The 27,572-nt window shown below is 43.5% G+C and overlaps 3 protein-coding genes across 3 annotated transcripts in view; 1 reads left to right on the top strand and 2 right to left on the bottom strand.

The window, feature by feature from the left end:
* Window positions 1-14,853, bottom strand: part of aven (apoptosis, caspase activation inhibitor) — a 48,578-nt gene extending 33,725 nt beyond the window's left edge. The window contains exons 1-2 of the mRNA XM_084148788.1: window positions 14,613-14,853; window positions 10,999-11,173 (exon numbers count right to left, since the gene is read on the bottom strand). Coding sequence (XP_084004914.1) covers window positions 10,999-11,173; window positions 14,613-14,828 — 391 coding nt within the window. The 5' untranslated portion in view covers window positions 14,829-14,853. The remainder of the gene's footprint in view (window positions 1-10,998; window positions 11,174-14,612) is intronic.
* A 480-nt stretch (window positions 14,854-15,333) lies between these two features.
* Window positions 15,334-16,968, top strand: LOC311106406 (muscarinic acetylcholine receptor M5-like; the record flags this gene model as incomplete). Its single annotated transcript, XM_084148736.1, has 1 exon — window positions 15,334-16,968. The coding sequence occupies one exon, from the start codon at window positions 15,334-15,336 to the stop codon at window positions 16,966-16,968; it is 1,635 nt and encodes a 544-aa protein (XP_084004862.1).
* Window positions 16,969-25,855: 8,887 nt separating this feature from the next.
* LOC311106911 (endoplasmic reticulum membrane protein complex subunit 7-like) overlaps window positions 25,856-27,572 on the bottom strand; it is a 9,675-nt gene continuing 7,958 nt past the window's right edge. Inside the window, exons 4-5 of the mRNA XM_084149298.1 lie at window positions 26,929-27,009; window positions 25,856-26,669 (exon numbers count right to left, since the gene is read on the bottom strand). Of these exons, the coding sequence (XP_084005424.1) occupies window positions 26,514-26,669; window positions 26,929-27,009 (237 nt within the window). The 3' untranslated portion in view covers window positions 25,856-26,513. The remainder of the gene's footprint in view (window positions 26,670-26,928; window positions 27,010-27,572) is intronic.

Genomic DNA, 27,572 nt, shown 5'->3' with positions numbered 1-27,572 from the left:
AAATAAGATCTGTGTTGAGGCAAGGGTTGGGGTTAAACTAAAATAAGATCTGTGTTGAGACCAGTGTTGGGGTTAAACTAAAATAAGATCTGTGTTGAGGCCAGGGTTGGGGTTAAACTAAAATAAGATCTGTGTTGAGGCCAGGGTTGGGGTTAAACAAAAATAAGATCTGTGTTGAGACCAGGGTTGGGGGTTAATTCCATTGAGGAAAGTTTTGTCTTGTCAATAACAGGATGTTTTCTGTGTCATATGCTATGGATCTATTTATCTTCCAACCCAATCACATACCCATGGACACTCACATACCCATGGACACTCACATACCCATGGACACTCACAACCATGCGGCTCAATATGGACGCTCATATAACTATCTTTGCTGCGGGGGTCCGGGCGCATGTCCCCCCGGGAGATTTTTTTCTGTCGAACGTCTGTGAGAAGGTCCCTTCTGGTGACTTTTAAAAAATACATTCTACTCCAAAATGCATGAAAATGTAATTATGTTGACACCATCTGAAATATACTGTAACTGATGCAAGCACACGCGTGCGTGCGTGCGGGCGTGTGCGCGTGTGTGTGTGTATGTGTGTGTGTGCTAGGAGCCGCTGAGCTCACCTAAAGCTGTTGAAACACTCAATGCACCAATCACAAGTCATATCCTCCGCTGCCACTCCCACCGCCTGTTAGGAGTGTGTGTGTGTCTGTGTGTATGTGTGTGTGTGTCAGAGCTATTAATGAACTCGTTATGTATTAGGAAGCGTCAGGCTGTCTGAAGATCTATTACCCATCGGCAGCGGACACACACACACACACACACACACTAACAAACACAGACACTAACAAACACACACCATCCTCCTCCTCCTCTCCTCCTCCACATCTACATGTTCAGTGTCCTGTAACATGACGAGCCATCGGGAATTTATCCTCCCAGCCAGCCTCGGCTCCATCTGTGACTGTGTCCGCCGCACGCCGTAGACCTCCACAGCACACACCTGGGGAACCTCAGACAAGGTCTTTCCTTCAATCTCACCCACACTCCACATCACAGCTGCTCAAACCTCAATAGAGAGAGATCCAGAGGACAGTTGACTATCTGCTCGATTTCTTTGCATAGGAACGTGAACACCAGGGATCACCTAGCTCACACTCCACTTCTCCCAGAAGGACATCCACTGAAAGAATGGGAGATCTCACTGGAATGACCTGAGAGAAGACATCATCCTTCTTCCCTCTCTATTGTAAAAGGAGATCTACAGAGAAGACATCTGATTTCAACATCTCCTCCCTTCACTCTGCTGTAAAAGGTCACAGCTACAACTGGGGAAGTTCTTCTACTGGCCACTAGGGAAGAGAACAACTCTGCCTCCATTCAGCCTGGGCTCAGAGAGGCTGTCTGTCACTTACAGACTGGAGCTACTGTAAACAGGTCATACTACTCTGTCTCAATGGACTATTGGAGACACTGAATACTGAACACTATGAGGTGAGAGCGAAGACCTTTACCTTTCTTCTAGGGTTATTCTGACCTAGTGAAGTGGAGTATGGGAAAAAGCAAGTGAGAGGAAGATTTAGAGAAAGAGAGGGATTGAAAAGGAGAGGAGATAGAGAGAGTGAGGAAGACATAAGAATTCAAAGGGAGAGAGGAAGGGTAAAGTGAGGGAGAAAGGAGAGAAAGAGAGGGATATGAATAAAGAGAAGAGGAACAGTGAGTGAAACAAGGAGAGAAGAGAGAGAGAGAGAGAGAGAGAGAGAGAGAGAGAGAGAGAGAGAGAGAGAGAGACAGAGACAGAGAGGAGAGAGAGAGAGGAGAGAGAGAGAGAGAGAGAGAGAGAGAGAGAGAGAGAGAGCTCACCTGGAGGAGAGGTAAAGGATTAGCTAACATCATATTGAAGAGGAGCGTGACTGTGTGGAAGACCTTCTGACACTGGACAGACATCTGGGAGATGACATATCAGCTGTGAGTAGCCTTTGTCTTTCACATCACTTAATGACTCAGGAAATTAAAATCACTAAACAAGGGAAGTGCTCAACTATATAGTATGCGTACTGCTAGTGTTTGATTTAAACAGTTAAACTGCTGTGGTATAATAAAAGACATATCAGAGGAATTAGTCAATATTTGATGACCTTTTCCTGAATGAGACCACAGGATGACGTAGCTTGGCGTATAATATGTCATAAATATTTGATGACAATACTGCACAACTTACTGTTATATTTAGATAGATCTGTTAGGCTAGGCTACAGTAGTTTGCTACCAGTTAATGTAATGGTTTTTTTTTTCAAACGTAAGCTATAGGCTACCTATACTGAGGCTTGCTAAAGTATTCACCCACCCTTGGCATTTTTCCTATTTTGTTGCCTTACAACCTGGAATTAAAATAGATTTTGGGGGGGTTTGTATCATTTGATTTACATAACATGCCTACCACTTTGAAGATGCAAAATATTTTTTATTGTGAAACAAACAAGAAATAAGACAAAAAAAACTGAAAACTTGAGCGTGCATAACTATTCACCACCCCAAAGACAATACTTTGTAGAGCCACCTTTTGCAGCAATTACAGCTGCAAGTCTCTTGGGGTATGTGATATACTGTCCGACAGCACACCTCCCCAAAATACCCAACCAATGCAGCTTCGCACGTGCATCCTCTATTCATTTAAATGTGGTGTTAGTTGGAGAAATAGTTTGATCCGCTCTAAGAATTCAAAATGTATGTGCTGCCAACACTCCAACACGTTTTCGGACTGATAGGCGCTTAACCTGACTCAACCTCTAACTGAGAAAAGTTTAGTGAGGTGAGTTTCTAAAGAGGAACCACCTTTGAAACCATAGCGACCGAAGCCACAAAGAGGCAGTTGGAGACTCATAGTTACAGACTCACAGCTCAAGGTTCATTGTCTTCTGTAGTGGACAGCAGGGATGGGCAACTTTGATGAGGGGTGGGGGCCACAAAACATCTGAAGTCATTATGAGGGGCTGCAGTGGCTCGCGGGTCTACTAACCACATCTATACCTGGATGTGGTTGACCTGTCTGCTCTCCACACAGTGCTATGGAAGTGTAACCAAGTCTTCGTAACCAAGACTTCATAACCACAACACTAAAAAGAAGGCTATACAGTGAGGGAAAAAAGTATTTGATCCCCTGCTGATTTTGTACATTTGCCCAATGACAAAGAAATGATCAGTCTATAATTTTAATGGTAGGTTTATTTGAACAGTGAGAGACGGAATAACAACAACAAAATCCAGGAAAAAGCATGTCAAAAATGTTATAAATTGATTTGCATTTTAATGAGGGAAATAAGTATTTGACCCCTCTGCAAAACATGACTTAGTACTTGGTGGCAAAACCCTTGTTGGCAATCACAGAGGTTAGACGTTTCTTGTAGTTGGCCACCAGGTTTGCACACATCTCAGGAGGGATTTTGTCCCACTCCTCTTTGCAGATCTACTCCAAGTCATTAAGGTTTCGAGCCTGACGTTTGGTAACTCGAATCTTCAGCTCCCTCCGCAGATTTTCTATGGGATTAAGGTCTGGAGACTGGCTAGGCCACTCCTGGACCTTAATGTGCTTCTTCTTGAGCCACTCCTTTGTTGCCTTGGCCATGTGTTTTGGGTCATTGTCATGCGGGAATACCCATCCACGACCCATTGTCAATGCCCTGGCTGAGGGAAGGAGGTTCTCACCCAAGATTTGATGGTACATGGCCCCGTCCATCGTCCCTTTGATGCGGTGAAGTTGTCCTGTCCCCTTAGCAGAAAAAGACCCCCAAAGCATAATGTTTCCTCCTCCATGTTTGACGCTGGGGATGGTGTTCTTGGGGTCATAGGCAGCATTCCTCCTCCTCAAAACACAGCGAGTTGAGTTGATGCCAAAGAGCTCGATTTTGGTCTCATCTGACCACAACACTTTCACCCAGTTCTCCTCTGAATCATTCAGATGTTCATTGGCAAACTTCAGACGGGTATGTATATGTGCTTTCTTGAGCAGGGGGACCTTGTGGGCGCTGCAGGATTTCAGTCCTTCACGGCGTAGTGTGTTACCAATTGTTTTCTTGGTGACTATGGTCCCAGCTGCCTTGAGATCATTGACAAGATCCTCCCGTGTAGTTCTGGGCTGATTCCTCACCGTTCTCATGATCATTGCAACTCCACGAGGTGAGATCTTGCATGGAGCCCCAGGCCGAGGGAGATTGACAGTTATTTTGTGTTTCTTCCATTTGCGAATAATCGCACCAACTGTTGTCACCTTCTCACCAAGCTGCTTGGCGATGGTCTTGTAGCCCATTCCAGCCTTGGAGAGCTCTTTGGTCTTGGCCATGGTGGAGAGTTTGGAAGCTGATTGATTGATTGAGTCTGTGGACAGGTGTCTTTTATACAGGTAACAAACTGAGATTAGGAGCACTCCCTTTAAGAGTGTGCTCCTAATCTCAGCTCGTTACCTGTATAAAAGACACCTGGGAGCCAGAAATCTTTCTGAGGGGGTCAAATACTTATTTCCCTCGTTAAAATGCAAATCAATTTATAACATTTATGACATGCGTTTTTCTGGATTTTGTTGTTGTTATTCTGTCTCTCAAATAAACCTACCATTAAAATTATAGACTGATAATTTCTTTGTCAGTGGGCAAACGTACAAATCAGCAGGGGATCAAATACTTTTTTCCTTCACTGTACATTGCTGTCGGTTGGGATTGAAATGTCGCTGTTGTTGATTTTTCTCCTTGTATTATTGATCATGCGGCTTCGTTGTAATGCACTTTTCTTTTAGTATTGTCATGTTTATATTCACTATTTTATTCGTACTCAGTAAGGGCTCTATTCAATCTGTATCGCTGAAATGTAAAGGTCATTTCCCATTCCGCAGACATATGCAGTGTTTACCTTGAATGTAGTCTTCGCTAACACCGGAACATTCCCTTTACCTTTCAATCACGCTGTAATGCTGAACTTCCGCGATATGGATTGAATAGAGCTCTTGGTGGCTTTAGGTACACTACATGACCAAAAGTATGTGGACACCTGCTCGTCGAACATTTCATTCCAAAGTTTCTATGTCCACGTTTTTTTCCAAAAACTCTTAAATATCTGCTCGGAATTAACATTCAACGATGTATGCAGAAAGAATGGAATGTCAGCTATGACATGACACATTGACTTGAAAAAGTCTGTTTTGGTTATTGAACTAAAGTAAGTGAAGTGGCTTTACACCCGGTAACGGAATTGTGGTAACGGAATTTCATCATGGGTCCCTGATCTGTACTACACAGAAATGCACAATTATGGATATGAACGTCATTCTCTTCACGGTGAAGTATCCTGAATAGGTACACAAAAAAGTATAAATATGCAATATCCTCCTTAGCATATTTGGGTATCGTTCTACACAGTGGCTATTATTTTAATGAGCTCTGCCCCCAGACAATACCAAATTTGGTTGGTCCGGGACCAAATCTGAACCAATCATAGATGTCTATGATTCACAAGTTTGGACATCAAAGTACAGCACAGTAGAGTTTAGTAGAGTAGAGTATAGTTCAGTACAGTAGTGTACTCCAATCTAGTGTGCTCTACTGTGTACTGTATTGAACTGTACTCTACAGTACTGTATTATACTTTTCTTTACTGTGGTGTACTGTGGTGTACTGTACTGTACTGTGCTGTGCTGTGCTATGCTATGCTGTCCAAATTTCTGAACCCAACTGTCGTTTGTGGCTACAATGATTTCCCCATTGTGGCCAATTCATTTGCAGAAATTCCGTTACCAATTTTTCGGAAATTCCGTTACCGATTTGATATCAGTAAAAACACTAATTGATAAGTCTACCTTTAACTTGTTACTTCCGTGAACTTTCCTTATCCTCCCTTCTCATTCAAGTATAAATATACATTTTAAAGATATGTGTATTTTTGGCAGAAATATGTATCCAAAACTACACAGAACAAAAATATAAACGCAACATGCAACAATTTCAAAGATTTTACTGAGTTACAGTTCTTATCAGGAAATCATTCAATTGAAATAAATTCATTAGGACCTAATCTATGGATTTCACATGACTGGGAATACAGATATGCATCTGTTGGTCACAGATACCTTTTAAAAAAGTAGGCGTGTGGATCAGAAAACCAGTCAGTGTCTGGTGTGACCACCTTTTGCCTCATGCAGAGCGACACATCTCCTTCGCATGAAGTTGATCAGGCTGTTGATTGTGGCCTGTGGAATGTTGTCCCACTCCTTCAATGGCTGTGTAAAGTTGCTGGATATTGACGGGAACTGGAACATGCTGACGTACACGTCGATCCAGAGCATCCCAAACATGCTAAATGGGTGACATTGTCTGGTGAGTATGCAGGGCATGAAAGAACTGGGACATTTTCAGCTTCATGACATGGGGCCGTGCATTATCATGCTGAAACATGACGTGATGGCGGCGGATGAATGGCACAACAATGGGCCTCAGGATCTCGTCATGGTATCTCTGTTCATTAAATTGCTATCGATAAAATGCAATTGTGGTCGTTGTCCGTAGCTTATGCCTACCCATGCCATAACACCACCGCCACCATGGGGTACGCAGTCTGCCATTTGCCCGGTACAGTTGAAACCGGGATTCATCTGTGAAGAGCACACTTCACCAGTGTGCCAGTGGCCATCGAAGGTGAGCATTTGCCCATTGAAGCTGGTTACGATGCCGAACTGCATTAAGGTCAAGACCCTGCTGAGGACGACGAGCACGCAGATGAGCTTCCCTGAGACGGTTTCTGACAGTTTGTGCAGAAATTATTCGGTTGTGCAAACCCACAGTTTCATCAGTTGTCCGGGTGGCTGGTCTCAGACGATCCCGCAGGTGAAGAAGCCGGATGTGGAGGTCCTGGTCTGGCATGGTTACACGGGGTCTGCGGTTGTGAGGCCGGTTGGACATACTGCCAAATTCTCTAAAATGACGTTGAAGGCAGCTTATGGTAGACAAATGAACATTCAATTATTTGGCAACAGCTCTGGTGGACATTCCTGCAGTCAGCATGCCAATTGCACACTCCCTCAAAACTTGAGACATCTGTGGCATTGTGTTGTGTGACAAAACCGCACATTTTAGAGTGGCCTTTTATTGTCCCCAGCACCAGTGTAATGATCATGCTGTTTTATCAGGTTCTTGATATGCCACACCTGTCAGGTGGATGGAATATCTTGGTAAATGAGAAATGCTCACTAACAGGGATGTAAACTAATTTGTGCACAACATTTGCGAGAAATAAGCTTTTTGTGCATATGGAAAATGTCTGGGATCTTTTATTTCAGCTCATGAAACATGGGACCAACACTTTACATGTTAAGTTTATATTTTTGTTCAGTATAAATATAAGTGTTGACATTAGTTCATACGTTACTTATGATGTCACTTGTTAAATCCACTTCAATCAGTGTAGATTGGGGAGGAGACAGGTTAAAGAAGGATTTTCAAGCCTTGAGACAATTGAGACATGGATTGTGCATGTGTGCCATTCAGAGGGTGAATGGGCAAGACAAAATATTTAAGTGCAACGCTGTTGGGTTTTTCATGCTCAACAGTTTCCCGTGTGTATCAAGAATGGTCCACCACCCAAAGGACATCCAGCCAACTTGACACAACTGTTGGAAGCATTGGAATTAACATGGGCCAGCATCCCTGTGGAACGCTTTCGCACCTTGTGGAGTCCATGCCCCGATGAATTGAGGCTGTTCTGAGGGCAAAAGGGGGTGCAACTCAATATTAGGAAGGTGTTCCTAATGTTTTGTTCACTCAGTGTATAATCTACTTATTGAACATAGTAAAAAGTTGGGTGTAAGCATAGGGAATGAGAGTTGAAGGAGTGTGATCTGCTCTGTACCGACACAGTGTGTCCTGTTCTCCCGACATAAACACAAGAGGATACTTCAACACTCACTCCAACCCAACGCCTATGATGTACAACAGTTAGGTCATGCTACAGCACGACCACACAGCTAGAGCTGTTACAGAGCAGGCACCAGTCAGGGAGGGGGGAGAAGAGAGAGAGAGAGAGAGAGAGAGAGAGCGAGAGAGAGGGGGAAGAGAGAGAGAGCGAGAGAGAGAGAGAGGGGGAAGAGAGAGAGAGCGAGAAAGCGAGAGCGAGAGGGAGAGAGAGAAAGAAGGGGGGGGGGCTTGTTCTGTGCCCAGAAAAACACCTCGTAAACACATTTCCGCCCACGTTCAATTAAGAGTCCTCTGGAGAGCGGCTGCTGAGGGGCCACCAGGTCAACACATCACTACAGTAACCCTCTGAGAGGTGAGAGAAGCCACCAGGCCAACACATCACCAAAGTAACCCTCTGACACTGAGAGGGAGAAAGAGGGGGGGGGGGGAGAGGGCAGGGAGAGAGAGGGGGGGAGGGCAGGGAGAGAGGGGGAGGGGGGAGAGAAGCCACCAGGCCAACACATCACCAAAGTAACCCTCTGACACTGAGAGGGAGAAAGAGGGGGGGGGGAGCAGGGAGAGAGAGGGAGGGAGGGCAGGGAGAGAGAGGGAGGGGGGAGAGAAGGGGAGAGAGGCAGAGAGAACGAGAGAAAGAGTCTAAAATCTTTGACCGGAAATGTTAAAGGCTGTCCTCTTGGTCCGCTGTCCTTTTTTTCTGTTTTAAAGCTAGTTTCCTGCAATTCTACACATTACTCCTCTACTCAGAAATAGATGACACAAATAAACCTCATGAATATCAATCACCCTGCGGACTCTGAGGACAGGACCTTCATAAAAATGAGAAGAAAACACAGATAAACAACAGGGGAGAGCTGAGGAAAATGGTGCCACCACAAAACTCACTATTCAGAGAGGAGACACAGATTAGAGGGTCATTGAAAAGTGAGACAGGGTGTATTGGGGTTTGGTCTGGGTGGAAAGTGAAAATGATGTCGTTTTTAAAGAGGCACTACGTTCTTTTCATCAGCCCTTCTATGAATATGTCAACAGATTATATACCTACTCTTTCACCCCAAAATAAAAGGATACATAATTCATGTTATGCACCTGCTTTGTGCTACTTGTTATCTTAGGGAGTTGAATTAGGCTAGAATATCGAGGCTAGAATATGGAGGCTAGAATATGGAGGCTAGAATATGGAGGCTAGAATATGGAGGCTAGAATATCGAGGCTAGAATATGGAGACTAGAATATGGAGGCTAGAATATGGAGGCTATAATATGGAGGCTAGAATATGGAGACTAGAATATGGAGGCTAGAATATCGAGGCTAGAATATGGAGACTAGAATATGGAGGCTAGAATATGGAGGCTATAATATGGAGGCTAGAATATGGAGACTAGAATATGGAGGCTAGAATATCGAGGCTAGAATATGGAGACTAGAATATGGAGACTAGAATATGGAGACTAGAATATGGAGGCTATAATATGGAGGCTATAATATGGAGGCTATAATATGGAGGCTATAATATGGAGGCTAGAATATGGAGGCTAGAATATGGAGGCTAGAATATGGAGGCTAGAATATGGAGACTAGAATATGGAGGCTAGAATATGGAGGCTAGAATATGGAGACTAGAATATGGAGACTAGAATATGGAGGCTAGAATATCGAGGCTAGAATATGGAGACTAGAATATGGAGACTAGAATATGGAGACTAGAATATGGAGACTAGAATATGGAGACTAGAATATGGAGACTAGAATATGGAGACTAGAATATGGAGACTAGAATATGGAGGCTAGAATATGGAGGCTAGAATATGGAGGCTAGAATATGGAGACTAGAATATGGAGACTAGAATATGGAGACTAGAATATGGAGACTAGAATATGGAGACTAGAATATGGAGGCTAGAATATGGAGACTAGAATATGGAGACTAGAATATGGAGACTAGAATATGGAGACTAGAATATGGAGACTAGAATATGGAGACTAGAATATGGAGACTAGAATATGGAGGCTAGAATATGGAGGCTAGAATATGGAGACTAGAATATGGAGACTAGAATATGGAGACTAGAATATGGAGACTAGAATATGGAGACTAGAATATGGAGACTAGAATATGGAGACTAGAATATGGAGGCTAGAATATGGAGGCTATAATATGGAGACTAGAATATGGAGGCTAGAATATGGAGGCTAGAATATGGAGGCTAGAATATGGAGATAGAATATCGAGATAGAATATGGAGACTAGAATATGGAGGCTAGAATATGGAGACTAGAATATGGAGGCTAGAATATCGAGACTAGAATATGGAGGCTAGAATATGGAGGCTAGAATATGGAGACTAGAATATGGAGACTAGAATATGGAGACTAGAATATGGAGGCTAGAATATGGAGGCTAGAATATGGAGACTAGAATATGGAGACTAGAATATGGAGACTAGAATATGGAGACTAGAATATGGAGACTAGAATATGGAGACTAGAATATGGAGACTAGAATATGGAGGCTAGAATATGGAGGCTATAATATGGAGGCTAGAATATGGAGGCTAGAATATGGAGGCTAGAATATGGAGGCTAGAATATCGAGATAGAATATCGAGATAGAATATCGAGATAGAATATCGAGATAGAATATCGAGATAGAATATGGAGGCTATGCTGTGTCAGTGAAACAGTGCTTCTCAATCATTTAGAATTGGAGAGCCAATGACTAATGCCCATCTTAAGTAGAAGGACTACCTCTCATTCGCCAAGCATGAGCCAATCTAGTGCTGTCACTAAGGAATACGATATGCCCCTGTCTGCCTTCCCAACACAAGAAAATGTCTGCCACATTTATTCTGCTCTGCATGGGCCACATACGGACAGACAGACACACGTCTTCTGAAACTGTCACAAGTTGTAAGACTAGCCTGACTGACAGCGCTGTTCATCAAAGACGAGCAAGAATATTCTGAATGACTGTCAGTCAGGACAGAGCTGAGTATGTTGTCAGAACCACACTGGCCAAGGCCATTTCAAAGGAAACTGTAATGCATTCCTTACCTGCTGATTGGAGGAGGACGTGGTAGTCCGTCCCTCTCTGAGTGGGCGTGTCATCACTAGACTCCTCCTTCTCTGACTCCTTGTAACGATCCCAGTTAGACTTCAATTTCCTCTTGGTGAAAACCTCCATCCCCTCATCCTCCTCCACATCCATCCTGTTCCCTTCATCCTGGTCCTGCAGTATCAACAGAAGAGTCAGTAGGATAGAGACATCGATCTCAAACAAATCAAGGGATCACAACATTTGTCAATGGAATGACTTAAAAGACATTGACACAGGTGCACAACTATAGTATTTTTGTTGAGTTCTCTAAAGTTTACAATTGAAGGCCGTCTCCAACTTTTTCCATGTGTGAAAATTATGTTGAATTAAATGGATTAAATGTGTTGATCCAAAATAAAAAATCAACATATTTACATCCCAGCCGAGGTGAGTAGTGTCACTCAATCACTGGCCATTTGGCAGGCACTGTGCATAGCAACACCAACAACATTGCACACAACACCAGGCACACTGCCTGCCTTCCAGGACATCTACAGCACCCGGTGTCACAGGAAGGCCAAGATCATCAAGGACCTCAGCCACCCGAGCCACTGCCTGTTCAGCCCGCTACCATCTAGAAGGCGGAGACAGTACAGGTGCATCAAAGCTGGGACCGAGAGACTGACAAACAGCTTGTATCTCCAGGACATCAGACTGTTAAATAGCCATCACTAGCCTTAGTTACTTTTCTAGCCGGCAACCACCCGGTACTCTACCCTGCATCTTAGAGACTGGTGCCCACTGGTCAGTATGTAAATAATGTTTACATACTGTTTTACCCACTTCATATGTATATACTTTATTTTAGGTCATTGAGCACTGGTCATTTTAATAATATTTACATACAAAACACACCATTATTTATATATATATATATATATATACACATACACACACATACATACATACATACAGTGGGGAGAACAAGTATTTGATACACTGCCGATTTTGCAGGTTTTCCTACTTACAAAGCATGTAGAGGTCTGTAATTTTTATCATAGGTACACTTCAACTGTGAGAGACGGAATCTAAAACAAAAATCCAGAAAATCACATTGTATGATTTTTAAGTAATTAATTTGCATTTTATTGCAAGTAAGAATTCCGGCTCTCACAGACCTGTTAGTTTTACTTTAAGAAGCCCTCCTGTTCTCCACTCATTACCTGTATTAACTGCACCTGTTTGAACTCGTTACCTGTATAAAAGACACCTGTCCACACACTCAATCAAACAGACTCCAACCTCTCCACAATGGCCAAGACCAGAGAGCTGTGTAAGGACATCAGGGATAAAATTGTAGACCTGCACAAGGCTGGGATGGGCTACAGGACAATAGGCAAGCAGCTTGGTGAGAAGGCAACAACTGTTGGCGCAATTATTAGAAAATGGAAGAAGTTCAAGATGACGGTCAATCACCCTCGGTCTGGGGGTCCATGCAAGATCTCACCTCGTGGGGCATCAATGATCATGAGGAAGGTGAGGGATCAGCCCAGAACTACACGGCAGGACCTGGTCAATGACCTGAAGAGAGCTGGGACCACAGTCTCAAAGAAAACCATTAGTAACACACTACGCCGTCATGGATTAAATTCCTGCAATACACGCAAGGTCCCCCTGCTCAAGCCAGCGCATGTCCAGGCCCATCTGAAGTTTGCCAATGACCATCTGGATGATCCAGAGGAGGAATGGGAGAAGGTCATATGGTCTGATTAGACAAAAATAGAGCTTTTTGGTCTAAACTCCACTCGCCGTGTTTGGAGGAAGAAGAAGGATGAGTACAACCCCAAGAACACCATCCCAACCGTGAAGCATGGAGGTGGAAACATCATTCTTTGGGGATGCTTTTCTGCAAAGGGGACATGACGACTGCACCGTATTGAGTGGAGGATGGATGGGGCCATGTATCACAACAACCTCCTTCCCTCAGTAAGAGCATTGAAGATGGGTCGTGACTGGGTCTTCCAGCATGACAACGACCCGAAACACACAGCCAGGGCAACTAAGGAGTGGCTCCGTAAGAAGAATCTCAAGGTCCTGGAGTGGCCTAGCCAGTCTCCAGACCTGAACCCAATAGAAAATCTTTGGAGGGAACTGAAAGTCCGTATTGCCCAGCGACAGCCCCGAAACCTGAAGGATCTGGAGAAGGTCTGTAGGTGGTGGAGTGGGCCAAAATCCTTGCTGCAGTGTGTGCAAACCTGGTCAAGACCTACAGGAAACGTATGATCTCTGTAATTGCAAAAAATATTAAGTTCTGCTTTTCTGATGTATCAAATACTTATGTCATCCAGGCTCTGTCGTAGCCGGCCACGACCGGGAGACCCATGGGGCGGCGCACAATTGGCCCAGCGTCGTCCAGGGTAGGGGAGGGAATGGCCGGCAGGTATGTAGAGCATGGCGTTTGCAACGCCAGGGTTGTGGGTTCAATTCCCACGGGGGGACAGTATAAAAATAAAATAAAATTTAAAAATAAAATTTAAAAAGATAATGTAAGTCGCTCTGGATAAGAGTGTCTGCTAAATGACTAAAATGTAAAATGTAAATGTATTAAAAGCAAATGTTTTACTTAAAAATCATACAATGTGATTTTCTGGATTTTTGTTTTAGATTCCATCTCTCACAGTTGAAGTGTAGCTATGATAAAAATTACAGACCTCTACATGCTTTGTAAGTAGGAAAACCTGCAAAATCGGCAGTGTATCAAATACTTGTTCTCCCCACTGTATATATAAACAGCATGAGCATTACACAGGTGCACCTTGTGCTGGGGACAATAAAAGGCCACTAAAATGTGCAGTTTTGTCACAACACAATGCCACAGATGTCTCAGGTTTTGAGGGAGCGTGCAATTGGTATGTTGACTGCAGGAATGTCCACCAGAGCTGTTGCCAGATAATTTAATGTTAATTTCTCTACCATAAGCCGTTTGAGAATTTGGCAGAACGTCCAACCGGTCTCACAACCACAGACCCGTGTATGGCGTTGTGTGGGCAACCAATTTGCTGATAACAACATTCTGAACAGAGTGCCCCATGGTGGCATTGGTGTTATGGTATGGGCAGGCATAAGCTACGGACAATGAACACAATTGCATTTTATCGATGGCAATTTAAATGCACAGAAATACCGTGACGAGATCCAGAGGCCAATTTATTTTAAGGTATCTGTGACCAACAGATGCATATCTGTATTCCCATTTATGTGAAATCAATAGATTAGGGCCTAATTAAATGTATTTCAATTGACTGATTCCCTCATATGACCTGTAACTCAGTAAAATCTTTGACATTGTTGCGTTTATATTTCTGTTCAGTATAGTTTCCATGGTGCTAAAATACAGAATCTTAGGGGTCCAGACACCCAGAAATGGGAGTTGAGGAATCGATTATGTTGGAGTCGACTCCCCACCACTACTTCCAATGATGCGTCTTTCACTTGGATCGATAGCTAGACAATTTTTGTTCAAAGACTTTTCGGAGATGTTCAACATATCAGCTAACTAAGATAGCTAATAAACTGATGCTAATAAACAGCTATTTGAGTGTGCTAGACCGAACTTTAACCAGCTCCTCACCCTTCCAAATGATGGGGTAGGTTGACAGCCACGGCCACGGCCTCGATAATGATCCCTTTTTCCCCTTCCAGTTCCATATCGTCCTCTTCCCCGGACCCTGTGCTCACCACCCGAGGTCCCGCTGTCACTTCCCCCGCCACCTACACCTCCACTTCCACTTCCACCTCCACCTCTCTTCCAGCTTGTTTGACGACCCCTGTTCGGTTTTCCCTCCATCGCTATCTAATGAGCATTGTACTGTTTAGAGTGTAACACCAATACAAAGCTATAGGTGTTACATGTAATATCGTCCTCCGAGAAAAGGCAACGTTCAACAGGCTGCGTCATTGGTTCCGCCTGACAATAAATAATAATATGCCATTTAGCAGACGCTTTTATCCAAAGCGACTTACAGTCATGCGTGCATACATTTTTGTGTATGGGTGGTCCCGGGGATCGAACCCATATTAATAATTGAATGACCACAAAATGTAATGACTCCAAGATATGAAAAATATGAATGACAAATGAATGTTTAAATACTTAAAACCAAACAGAAAACTTCAGTCATCAACATTTATCATATGACAAATTACAAAACTGATTTGGAAAGATCCACCGACATGTACAGTAGATTGTGTCTTATCCTTGTATTTTCTTTTCTTTCAGGGGAGCCACAGAGAGACAATTCCCTATCTATCTCCTCACTGTAACATAGCTAGACAGCCACTAAACCAACAAAATGGACGTCGAGGACCTCCAGATCCAAAACTCAACATTTGATGGCAACACATCAGACATTCAGCCTGTCCCACACAACCTATGGGAGGTCATCACCATAGCGACCGTATCGGCCATCGTCAGCCTGATAACAGTCGTAGGCAATGTTCTGGTGATGCTGTCGTTCAAGGTCAACAGTCAACTAAAGACAGTCAACAACTACTACCTTCTCAGCTTAGCCTTCGCTGACCTCATAATAGGAGCCGTGTCCATGAACTTATACACCTCATACATCCTAATGGGCTATTGGTCCTTAGGGAACCTAGCCTGTGACCTCTGGTTAGCCCTGGATTACGTGGCCAGCAATGCCTCCGTTATGAACTTGTTAGTCATCAGTTTCGACAGATATTTCTCCATCACAAGGCCGCTGACCTATAGGGCCAAGAGGACACCAAAGAGAGCAGCTATTATGATTGGCTTAGCGTGGTTGGTCTCATTTGTCCTCTGGGTGCCGCCGATCCTGTGCTGGCAGTACTTTGCGGGCGAGAGGACAGTTCCGGCGGACCAGTGCCAGATCCAGTTCTTCTCTGAGCCGGTGATCACGTTCGGCACGGCCATCGCTGCGTTCTACATCCCCGTCTCCATCATGACCCTCCTCTACAGTAGGATCTACAAGGAGACAGAGAAACGCACCAAGGACCTGGCTGAGCTGCAGGGCCTCACCACATCTGATCACCCAGAGACTGCTAATAAACCCCAGAAAACGGTTCTGTTACAGTCCTGTTTCGGCTCAAGCAACGACAGGAGGGACAGGAGGAACCAGGCCTCGTGGTCCTCGTCCAACCAGAGCAACGTCACCAAGACCACAACTCGGTCGGATGAGCTGGCCTGGGCCCGAGCCGACCAGATCACCTCCTTCAACAGCTACACCTCGTCCGAGGAGACTCACCATTCCGTTTCCGCGACAACCTCTCAGGGGTCATCCAAAGGTAAAGTTCAAAGTCAGACAGAGAACGGACAGACGGCCGCCGATTACGGTGATAACGAAGAAGGCAAGTATTTCCCGACCGCCACCCCACCGCCGAAAAAACCCAGCAAGAAGGGAATCTCCTACAAGTTCAAATTGATCTCGAAGGATACCAGCAGCCCTCCTCAGAATGACAAAACTACCAACAACACAGACCCCAAAACAGCTCCTCCATGTCCCTCTGAGTCTGACCTTATAGGTCAGAACCACCACCAGAACTCCTCTCCATCCTCCTCCACCACCACCACCACCCCCACCCCCAAGCCCATGGACCCCTCCCTGAAGAGCCAGATCACCAAGAGGAAGAGGATGGTCCTCATCAAGGAGAAGAAGGCTGCCCAGACCCTCAGTGCCATCCTCCTGGCCTTCATCCTAACATGGACGCCGTACAACATCATGGTGCTCATCTCCACCTTCTGTTCTGACTGTATCCCTGTGTCCCTCTGGCACCTGGGCTACTGGCTGTGCTATGTCAACAGCACCATCAACCCCATGTGTTATGCATTGTGTAATAAGACATTTCAGAAGACCTTTAAGATGCTGTTGATGTGTCAGTGGAGGAAGAAGAGAGGGGAGGATAAGCTGTACTGGTGCGGACAGAACCCGGCCATCAACAGCAAGATGACATGATGTGGTGTGGAATATAGAATATGCATATTTGGGCATTCAGCAGCAGACCCTTTTATCCAAAATGACTTTTTGTACAGCAGATATGTTTAGCAAATGTGGCCCATATGGTATTAAAAACTAAATGTGCACCCAGTGGGGGCCCCAGAACCGAGTTCGGGAAACCCTGATGTAGAGTTGGTATAGAAAGTCCCCTTTCAAAAATGTTCACCTTTTGTTGCCTGACAGCCTGAAATGAAAACACATTAAATCAGACTTTTTCCGGCTTTATTTATACACAGTAACCCACAATATCAAAGTGAGAAAAATAATAATCTCATAAACTCTGAAAATTTATACAAATGTAAAGAGTAAAATACCCTATTTGGATAACTGAACACCCCTGAGTTAATACTTGGTGGAACCACCTTTTGCTTGAATTACGGCCATGAGTCTCTTTGAATACGTCTCTACTAACTTTGCACACCTAGACTGCAATATTTTCCCATTCTTCCTTGCAGAATTGTTCAAGCTCAGTCAAATTGCTTGGTGACCGCTCATGGACTGCACTCTTCAAGTCATTCCACAGATTCTCGATGGGATTTAGGTCGGGGCTCTGACTAGGTCACTCAAGGACATTCACCTTCTTGTCCTTCAGCCACTGTACGGTTGCTTTGGCGGTGTGCTTTGGGTCATTGTCATGCTGAAACGTGAACCATCTTCCCTTTTTCAACTTCCTGTCAGAGGGCTGCAGGTTCTCCTCAAGAATCTGTCGGTATTTTGCCCTGTCCATTTTCCCTTCTATCCTGACAGGTGCCCCAGTCCCTGCTGAAGAGAAACACCCCCACAACAGGATGCTGCCACCGCCATCCTTTACTGTAGGCATGGTGTTCTTCGGGTGGAAAGATGTATTGGGTTTTTGCCAGACATATCGTTTTGCGTTCAGGCCAAAAAGTTCACTGTTGGTGTCATCTGACCACAGCACCTTTTGCCACTTGGCCTCGGAATCTACAATGTGCTTTTTGGCAGAGCTCAAACGAGACTTGATGTAGACTTTTTTGAGGAGTGTTTATTTTCTTGCCACCCTCCCATAGAGACCAGATTTGTGGAGCGCTTGTGATATTGTGGTCACATGCATACATTGACCAGTCTTTGCCATAAAGGCCTGAAGCTCCTTCAAAGTAGCCATTGGCTTCTTGGTAGCCTCTCTGATCGGTCTCCTCCTTGCCCGGTCATCCAGTTTGGAGGGACGGCCTGATCTATGCAGGGTCTGGGTGGTGCCATACGCCTTCCACTTCTTAATAATGGTCTTAACTGTGCTCCGAGGGATAAACAAAGCCTTTAAAATATTTTATATCCATCCCCTGACTTGTGCCTTTGCACAACTTTATCTTGTAGATCTTTTGAAAGTACCTTTCCGCCCATAGTGGATTATTTGCTTTGAATTGCACTACTAAGCAGTGGAGTCCTCTATGAACAACTGCTTTTATTCTGAATTAATCAAAGTCACTACAATTGATCACAGATGGAAGCCAATTAGCTAGATTTTTTATCTGGAAGGTGGTTGGTTATCCCTCAGCAAGTTTGCAATTGCAATTCTAAGGGAGGGTGTTCACTTATCCAAATAGGGTATTTTACTGTTTTAATTGTAATACATTTTCAGAGATTTTTAGATATTGTTTTTCACTTGGATATTGTGGGTTACTGTGTGTAAATAAAGCCGTAAAAAGTCTGATTTAATGTGTTTTCATTTCAGGCTGTCAGGCAACAAAAGTGAACATTTTGAAAGGGGGTGGAGACTTTCTATACCCACTGTACACAGTCATTCTAATGTAATGCACATATTGAATATATTACACATTTCAACATGTGTGATGTTTGGTGCACCGTATAAAGGAGAGCATTTTCCTGATTTCTTCTGGGTTTTTGTAAAGATTATACGTATAGTTGTATCTACTGTATATTGACTTGTGCGTTTCTGGTTGTTTTGTGAATGTTATATTTATTATTGAGAGTGCCATTTTAGACGTGTTATATCAATCGAAGTGGATTGATCTTGCTATCAAGAGCTAATATTATACAATGTTTACAGGTTGTTATGCTGGTTTGCAGTTTCGGTGTGATGGAAATTAGAAGCCTTTAGGAGATTGTATGTACGAAAGACTATTGAGAGTAAATATCAGTTCATCATAGGAGAGCTGTAGCTCCGCCCACCGGTGATGTGGAGCACAGCATGCTGGGCGATCTCTAACTGAGGAGAAGGAAGTAACTAGAGAATGTACACAAGCCGTGATGAGTTCCAGCCATCTCCTGTGATTACCTTTAGTTAGCATGCTTTGTTTTAGCCAACGCCAGTGTGCGTCCTTCAGAATAATTTGTTTTGGGGGGGGGTAGAGATAGATTGTAACTTCCATCAATGTAATTGTCTGCATCACTTCCATCGCCCCATATGTTTTTTTTTCTCGCAAATATATACAGTGGGGAGAACAAGTATTTGATACACTGCTGATTTTGCAGCTTTTCCTACTTACAAAGCATGTAGAGGTCTGTAATTTGTATCATAGGTACACTTCAACTGTGAGAGACGGAATCTAAAACAAAAATCCAGAAAATCACATTGTATGATTTTGTAAGTAATTAATTTGCATTTTATTGCATGACATAAGTATTTGATACATCAGAAAAGCAGAACTTAATATTTGGTACAGAAACCTTTGTTTGCAATTACAGAGATCATATGTTTCCTGTAGGTCTTGACCAGGTTTGCACACACTGCAGCAGGGATTTTGGCCCACTCCTCCATACAGACCTTCTCCAGATCCTTCAGGTTTTGGGGCTGTCGCTGGGCAATACGGACTTTCAGCTCTCTCCAAAGATTTTCTATTGGGTTCAGGTCTGGAGACTGGCTAGGCCACTCCAGGACCTTGAGATGCTTCTTACGGAGCCACTCCTTAGTTGCCCTGGCTGTGTGTTTCGGGTCGTTGTCATGCTGGAAGACCCAGCCACGACCCATCTTCAATGCTCTTACTGAGGGAAGGAGGTTGTTGGCCAAGATCTCGCGATACTTGGCCCCATCCATCCTCCCCTCAATACGGTGCAGTCGTCCTGTCCCCTTTGCAGAAAAGCATCCCCAAAGAATTATGTTTCCACCTCCATGCTTCACAGTTGGAATGGTGTTCTTGGGGTTGTACTCATCCTTCTTCTTCCTCCAAACACGGCGAGTGGAGTTTAGACCAAAAAGCTCTATTTTTGTCTCATCAGACCACATGACCTTCTCCCATTCCTCCTCTGGATCATCCAGATGGTCATTGGCAAACTTCAGACGGGCCTGGACATGCGCTGGCTTGAGCAGGGGGACCTTGCGTGCGCTGCAGGATTTTAATCCATGACGGCGTAGTGTGTTACTAATGGTTTTCTTTGAGACTGTGGTCCCAGCTCTCTTCAGGTCATTGACCAGGTCCTGCCGTGTAGTTCTGGGCTGATCCCTCACCTTCCTCATGATCATTGATGCCCCACGAGGTGAGATCTTGCATGGAGCCCCAGACCGAGGGTGATTGACCGTCATCTTGAACTTCTTCCATTTTCTAATAACTGCGCCAACAGTTGTTGCCTTCTCACCAAGCTGCTTGCCTATTGTCCTGTAGCCCATCCCAGCCTTGTGCAGGTCTACAATTTTATCCCTGATGTCCTTACACAGCTCTCTGGTCTTGGCCATTGTGGAGAGGTTGGAGTCTGTTTGATTGAGTGTGTGGACAGGTGTCTTTTATACAGGTAACGAGTTCAAACAGGTGCAGTTAATACAGGTAATGAGTGGAGAACAGGAGGGCTTCTTAAAGAAAAACGAATAGGTCTGTGAGAGCCGGAATTCTTACTGGTTGGTAGGTGATCAAATACTTATGTCATGCAATAAAATTCAAATTAATTACTTAAAAATCATACAATGTGATTTTCTGGATTTTTGTTTTAGATTCCGTCTCTCACAGTTGAAGTATACCTATGATTAAAATTACAGACCTCTAAATGCTTTGTAAGTAGGAAAACCTGCAAAATCGGCAGTGTATCAAATACTTGTTCTCCCCACTGTGTATATATATATATATATATATATATATATATATATATATATATATATATATATATATATATTCCCTTTATTCCTTTCCAACCCCACCACCCCTTCCCTAATTGGCGTAAACTAGTGAACAACAATGCTTAGGCCTCTACTTCCAGCTTATACATACTATATAAATTTTATGGACACAGTCAATTTCACAATAATTCTATTTTGTTTGGTTTTACTCCTGAACTTCCTCTACCCTCAACCTCTCCGTTCATTTTTATGATGTCCATCCGGTTTGCTTCTATATGCCATATCTTTCTAACTGTGCTCTTTCACAAAAGCTCTCAACCTATAACCTATATACTTATTATGGACACAGTATGCTTTACATTAGTTATCTTGTTGTGATTAGTTGTTGTTAGTTGTTATTAGTCCCATCCTTCAGCTCCATTCAACACCTCCCATCTATCTCTTAACACCATCCATATTGGATTTTAATTTGCCATATATTTTTCAACTGTACTGTGATGTTTCACAAAAGTTCTGAACCCTTCTATTCTCATTGTCTCTACAGATTGTAAATTGAAAATAAACATTTTTGCTAAAAGTATTATTATATTATTGATCGATTGTCTATGACTTTTCAGATCACCCAGTAGTGCTATCTTCAGGGTTTGCTCCAGGTAAATATTGCAATCCTTCAGCCATTCCTGGACCTGTGACCAAAAACAAGCTACAAATGGACAGTACCAAAACAAATGATCTAATGATTCTGTCTCTTCGCAGCAAAATCTGCAGAGCTGGGAAGATTGTATCCCCCATATAAATAACATTCTATTGGTAGCAAGAATTTTGTATAATAATTTAAATTGAAAAATGCTATGTTTTGAGTTCCAGCCATCTCCTGTGATTACCTTTAGTTAGAATGATTTGTTTTAGTCAAGGCCAGTGTGCTTCTTTCATTAATAACCACACACAAACTCTTGGTTAACACAATTGTCAGGCCATACACTGCGCTGCGCTGTGCCATTACTGCTCTGCGAATCAACGTCATTAAACAACCTCAACTGGAATCATACCGGTCTGTCATCTGTGCCCTTACAAGCACCTGGGAGAGAACACTTAGTGCTAAGTAAAACCTAATCCTACCGAATATACAGTCCACCAAGTCCTCAACTACATTGTTCATGACACCAACTCATTGGAACATACACATTTCAGCACTATCATAACAGGCACCTCACTCATTACCTCTGTATTTGGCACAGCCACAGGTGAAACAGCTTACACACCGTACACTCATGTAAACACATTCCAACAAAAAATATCATCCTCCTACAAATGTTAGAGCTGCTACAAATATCACATTTCACAGAGTCATTGCTGCTACTGTACTGTACGGATAGCAATGGAAATGTGCTAGCTCAAAACACAGTCGTTACTAGTGCTCATAAATCCACCAATGAGGATGAGTGACGCAGTATACTATTGCACTACCACGTCCCTCATAATGTAAAATGATTCCTATATAAGCTATGTGCCTTTGTTTCGTCCGGAGGTCTGGTGATAAAGACTTGTATTGTGAATGGATCAGTGTTGACTTTGCTACTGTATTGTGAATGGATCAGTGTTGACCTTGCTACTGTATTGTGAATGGATCAGGGTTGACATTGCTACTGTATTGTGAATGGATCAGTGTTGACCTTTCTACTGTATTGTCAATGGATCAGTGTTGACCTTGCTACTGTATTGTGAATGGATCAGTGTTGACCTTGCTACTGTATTGTGAATGGATCAGTGTTGACCTTGCTACTGTATTGTGAATGGATCAGTGTTGACATTTCTACTGTATTGTGAATGGATCTGCATTGACATTGCTACTGTATTGTGAATGGATCAGTGTTGACATTCCTACTGTATTGTGAATGGATCAGTGTTGACCTTGCTACTGTATTGTGAATGGATCAGTGTTGACCTTGCTACTGTATTGTGAATGGATCAGTGTTGACCTTGCTACTGTATTGTGAATGGATCAGTGTTGACATTGCTACTGTATTGTGAATGGATCAGTGTTGACATTGCTACTGTATTGTGAATGGATCAGCGTTGACCTTGCTACTGTATTGTGAATGGATCAGTGTTGACCATGCTAGTATATTGTGAATGGATCAGTGTTGACCTTGCTAGTATATTGTGAATGGATCAGTGTTGACCTTGCTAGTATATTGTGAATGGATCAGTGTTGACATTTCTATTGTATTGTGAATGGATCAGTGTTAACCTTGCTACTGTATTGTGAATGGATCAGTGTTGACCTTGCTAGTATATTGTGAATGGATCAGTGTTGACATTGCTACTGTATTGTGAATGGATCAGTGTTGACCTTGCTACTGTATTGTGAATGGATCAGCGTTGACCTTGCTACTGTATTGTGAATGGATCAGCGTTGACCTTGCTAGTATATTGTGAATGGATCAGTGTTGACCTTACTAGTATATTGTGAATGGGTCAGTGTTGACCTTGATAGTATATTGTGAATGGATCAGTGTTGACCGTGATAGTGTATTGTGAATGGATCAGTGTTGACAGTTGTAGTGGATTGTGAATGGATCAGTGTTGACCTTGCTAGTGTATTGTGAATGGATCTATGTTGACCTTGCTAGTATATTGTGAATTTGGTCAGTGTTGACCGTGGTAGTGTATTGTGAATGGATCAGTGTTGACCTTGCTAGTGTATTATGAATGGATCAATGTTGACCTTGCTAGTATATTGTGAATTTGGTCAGTGTTGACTATGCTAGTGTATTGTGAATGGATCAGTGTTGACCGTGGTAGTGTATTGTGTGATAGTATGCTGCTTGTGTACCTTTGATCTGATCAGTGAAATAATACAAATTGAAAGATATCATTAGAGATCCTCTGAATGTTCTTTTAACACAAGCTTTATTTACAACTGCTTGGGGGAATGTTTAAGGCAGGGTTCTTCAATTCCGGTCCTGGAGGGCCGAAACACTTCTGTTTTTTATTTCTACCCGGTAGTTAATTGCACTCATCTGGTGTCCCAGGTCTGAATTAGCCCCTGATTAGAAGGAGAGGATGAAAAACAGAGGTGTTTCGGCCCTCCAGGACCGGAATTGAAGAACCCTGGTTTAAGGTATGACAGATCTTCCACGAAAGACCCTACATTCTGCAGACTGCTTTCATTATGCATTATTATTCATGTCTAACTATAAATTGAACATGAATGATTCAAACCATGTCTATGTACAAAGATGTGTTCAGAGGACAAAGGGACACCAGACCTACACCCACCTAGGGGACAGTGATCTGAGGTGACTCATACAGCTCATGGGTCCCTGGGATACAGAAGCTAACCCATCACGACTGTTCTGTTTCTGGATCACATCATCTCTCCTGTGAATGACATTATTAATTTCAAACATCCTACGTGCCAGGAGTGTTACAGAGAACAAAGGAACACCCACCTAGAGGACAGCAATCTGACTGAGGCGAGCCTATCTGACTGAGTGACTCATGGTGAGGTGAGCCTATCTGACTGAGTGACTCATGGTGAGGTGAGCCTATCTGACTGAGTGACTCATGGTGAGGTGAGCCTATCTGACTGAGTGACTCATGGTGAGGTGAGCCTATCTGACTGAGTGACTCATGGTGAGGTGAGCCTATCTGACTGAGTGACTCATGGTGAGGTGAGCCTATCTGACTGAGTGACTCATGGTGAGGTGAGCCTATCTGACTGAGTGACTCATGGTGAGGTGAGCCTATCAGGGAATAGGGGGTCATTTCAGATGTTACCAACGTTGATGTGTTGGAGAACAGAGCAGGTGGCTGCCCCTTCGCTAAAGCAGTGCACTACATAGGGAATAGGGTGCCCTTTTGGACACACAGGTTCTCTCCCACGTTAGATTGGTCTATCAATAGTCATTCATCATAACAGGTGTCCTTACAGCAAGCCTGAGTGTCATTCATAATCGACAAGGGGTTTTCATTGAGGCCATTTATCACAGAGAAAACATTTAAATATATATTTCAACACCTTGCTTCTGCTTGCTATTCATTTAAAAAACAGCCGTCCAAGCAGTTCTGGGAGATGCAGCTAGTGAATTACTCAACTCCACTCATTCATACTATACGAACTGTGCAGGTGATACCCCCAGGGATGGAAAATACAACACACACCAAGGTATGATAACTACACATTTAACTCAGAAATCTAGCCATTAATAGGTGATCTGGGGTAAGTAATATGATTCAAACTTCCTCTAGCCCATTGGGACATAACTTACATTGTGCCTAGTTAAACCACTGTGGCCCTCTGTAGCTCAGCTGGTAGAGCACGGCGCTTGTAACGCCAAGGTAGTGGGTTCGATCCCCGGGACCACCCATACACAAAAATGTATGCACGCATGACTGTAAGTCGCTTTGGATAAAAGCGTCTTCTAAATGGCATATTATTATTTATTATTACTTTATGTTGGTTAAGCACTGACCGGACTGATTCATTTTTCATCAATGCTTATTAAAATCAGTGACGTTCCACATCCCCATAATAACCTTCAGACATTCCAATGAGAGTTTTAGAACACGACCGAGTCAAAGAGAGGGAACACACGATAGCGAATGTCGGCCGTGCGCAGTAGATAAACTGCAGCGTGCAGGTGAACGGTGGTGATTCAACACGTAGTCGACAGGAAATGAAAAAGAAAATGGAGGGTGGATGTTCTATGGTCAGAGGCGATAGGACAGCAAACCCGCTGAGCACTGCCAACGTTCTTTATGGTGTTTCCTCTGCAAGGAACACACTATCCACAGGACAACTGAGAAGGAGACAGCTTCACCATCTATATTTTATTTTACCTTGGTATTTAAATAAGTCTGTTTAATAATTCAAATGCAATACATTTTAAAGTCCATTCACAGTCATATTACCTTTGGCCCTAACTCAGAAAAAGAAGAACATCTCTGAAAATTGATATAAGCTCTCATTCAAGTAGTTGAAGAATTAGAATTGACATACGACTGATGCCGCAGAACAGTAGTACACACCAGAGGGTTGTTAGACACAGTTAGTATCCCATCTATCCAATGAGACGAGGGTTAAACGATGAGGAGTACATGAAGGGACCAAGCAGGCATAACAAAGTCACTCATAGGTACAATGCAAAACATCAAAGAGTAAAATCTTTCTTTCTTTCATATCGAGTTGAAGTTAGCAGTGCAAAAAAATACAAATACAAATAAACATCCATCTCAAGCCTTCTGATATCCTCAGTCATTTCACGTACAGATAACCAGACTTGTATTTCAAACAAGGAAAAAAAACCCTGCTCAAAACACAATTGTACAGACGAATGAAAAAGCTATTTAAAAAAAATTCGTATTATTATCATTTCCATGGCATAACCAGTTAAGAGTGGTTCCTCAGGCCCGGGGTGGTGACCCAGGGTGGTGACCCAGGGTGGTGACCCAGGGAGCATGTAACATTCTGGTACTACCTCCTCTTGACTGCTGGGCGGCCACTAGCCTTGCTGCCAGCTACAGCCTTGCTGCTGGAGCCCTTGGAGCCGGAGAACAGCTTGGTCATGAACTCAGACACGTCAGGTAGCTCAGGGTTGGGGTTCAGCATGTTCATTGACTGCTCCATTTCCTGGGAAGGGAGAGAGGAACCAATGAATAGACATGATTAGTATCACACAGGTAAGACGTGTGCTTCACATTGGTGGTGGATGAGGTAAGTTCCCCCTTACGGACAACTGCTAGGCGATATATGGAGACGTAAGCAATACACTATTGTAAGGGGGAGAGAGCCTAGGCAATGTAACAAAGAACGTATGTGACACGTCCATCAGCTGAAATTCCACAGATCATTCGTTTGATTACTTGTGACATCAGAGGCTACTATTTACCTTTCTCATCTCAGGGTCGTTGGTGTTGACAACCTTAGGTAGCAAGACGATAATCAGCAGAGGAAGGACCATCATCATGACCTGGGGAAACAGAGATGTATTAAACAGCAGAGGAAGGACCGTCATCATGACCCGGGGAAACAGAGACATGTATTAAACAGCAGAAGAAGGACCATCATCATGACCCGGGGAAACAGAGACATGTATTAAACAGCAGAGGAAGGACCATCATCATGACCCGGGGAAACAGAGACATGTATTAAAACAGCAGAGGAAGGACCATCATCATGACCCGGGGAAACAGAGACATGTATTAAAACAGCAGAGGAAGGACCGTCATCATGACCCGGGGAAACAGAGACATGTATTAAACAGCAGAGGAAGGACCGTCATCATGACCCGGGGAAACAGAGATGTATTAAACAGCAGAGGAAGGACCGTCATCATGACCCGGGGAAACAGAGACATGTATTAAACAGCAGAGGAAGGACCATCATCATGACCCGGGGAAACAGAGACATGTATTAAACAGCAGAGGAAGGACCATCATCATGACCCGGGGAAACAGAGACATGTATTAAAACAGCAGAGGAAGGACCATCATCATGACCCGGGGAAACAGAGACATGTATTAAACAGCAGAG

This window comes from Coregonus lavaretus, assembly GCF_964263955.1.
Source record: "Coregonus lavaretus genome assembly, chromosome: 31".
In the NCBI taxonomy this organism is placed as follows: domain Eukaryota; kingdom Metazoa; phylum Chordata; class Actinopteri; order Salmoniformes; family Salmonidae; genus Coregonus; species Coregonus lavaretus.
The sequence above is the reverse complement of the archived record's forward strand: the minus strand, read 5'-3'. Positions and strand labels throughout refer to the sequence as shown.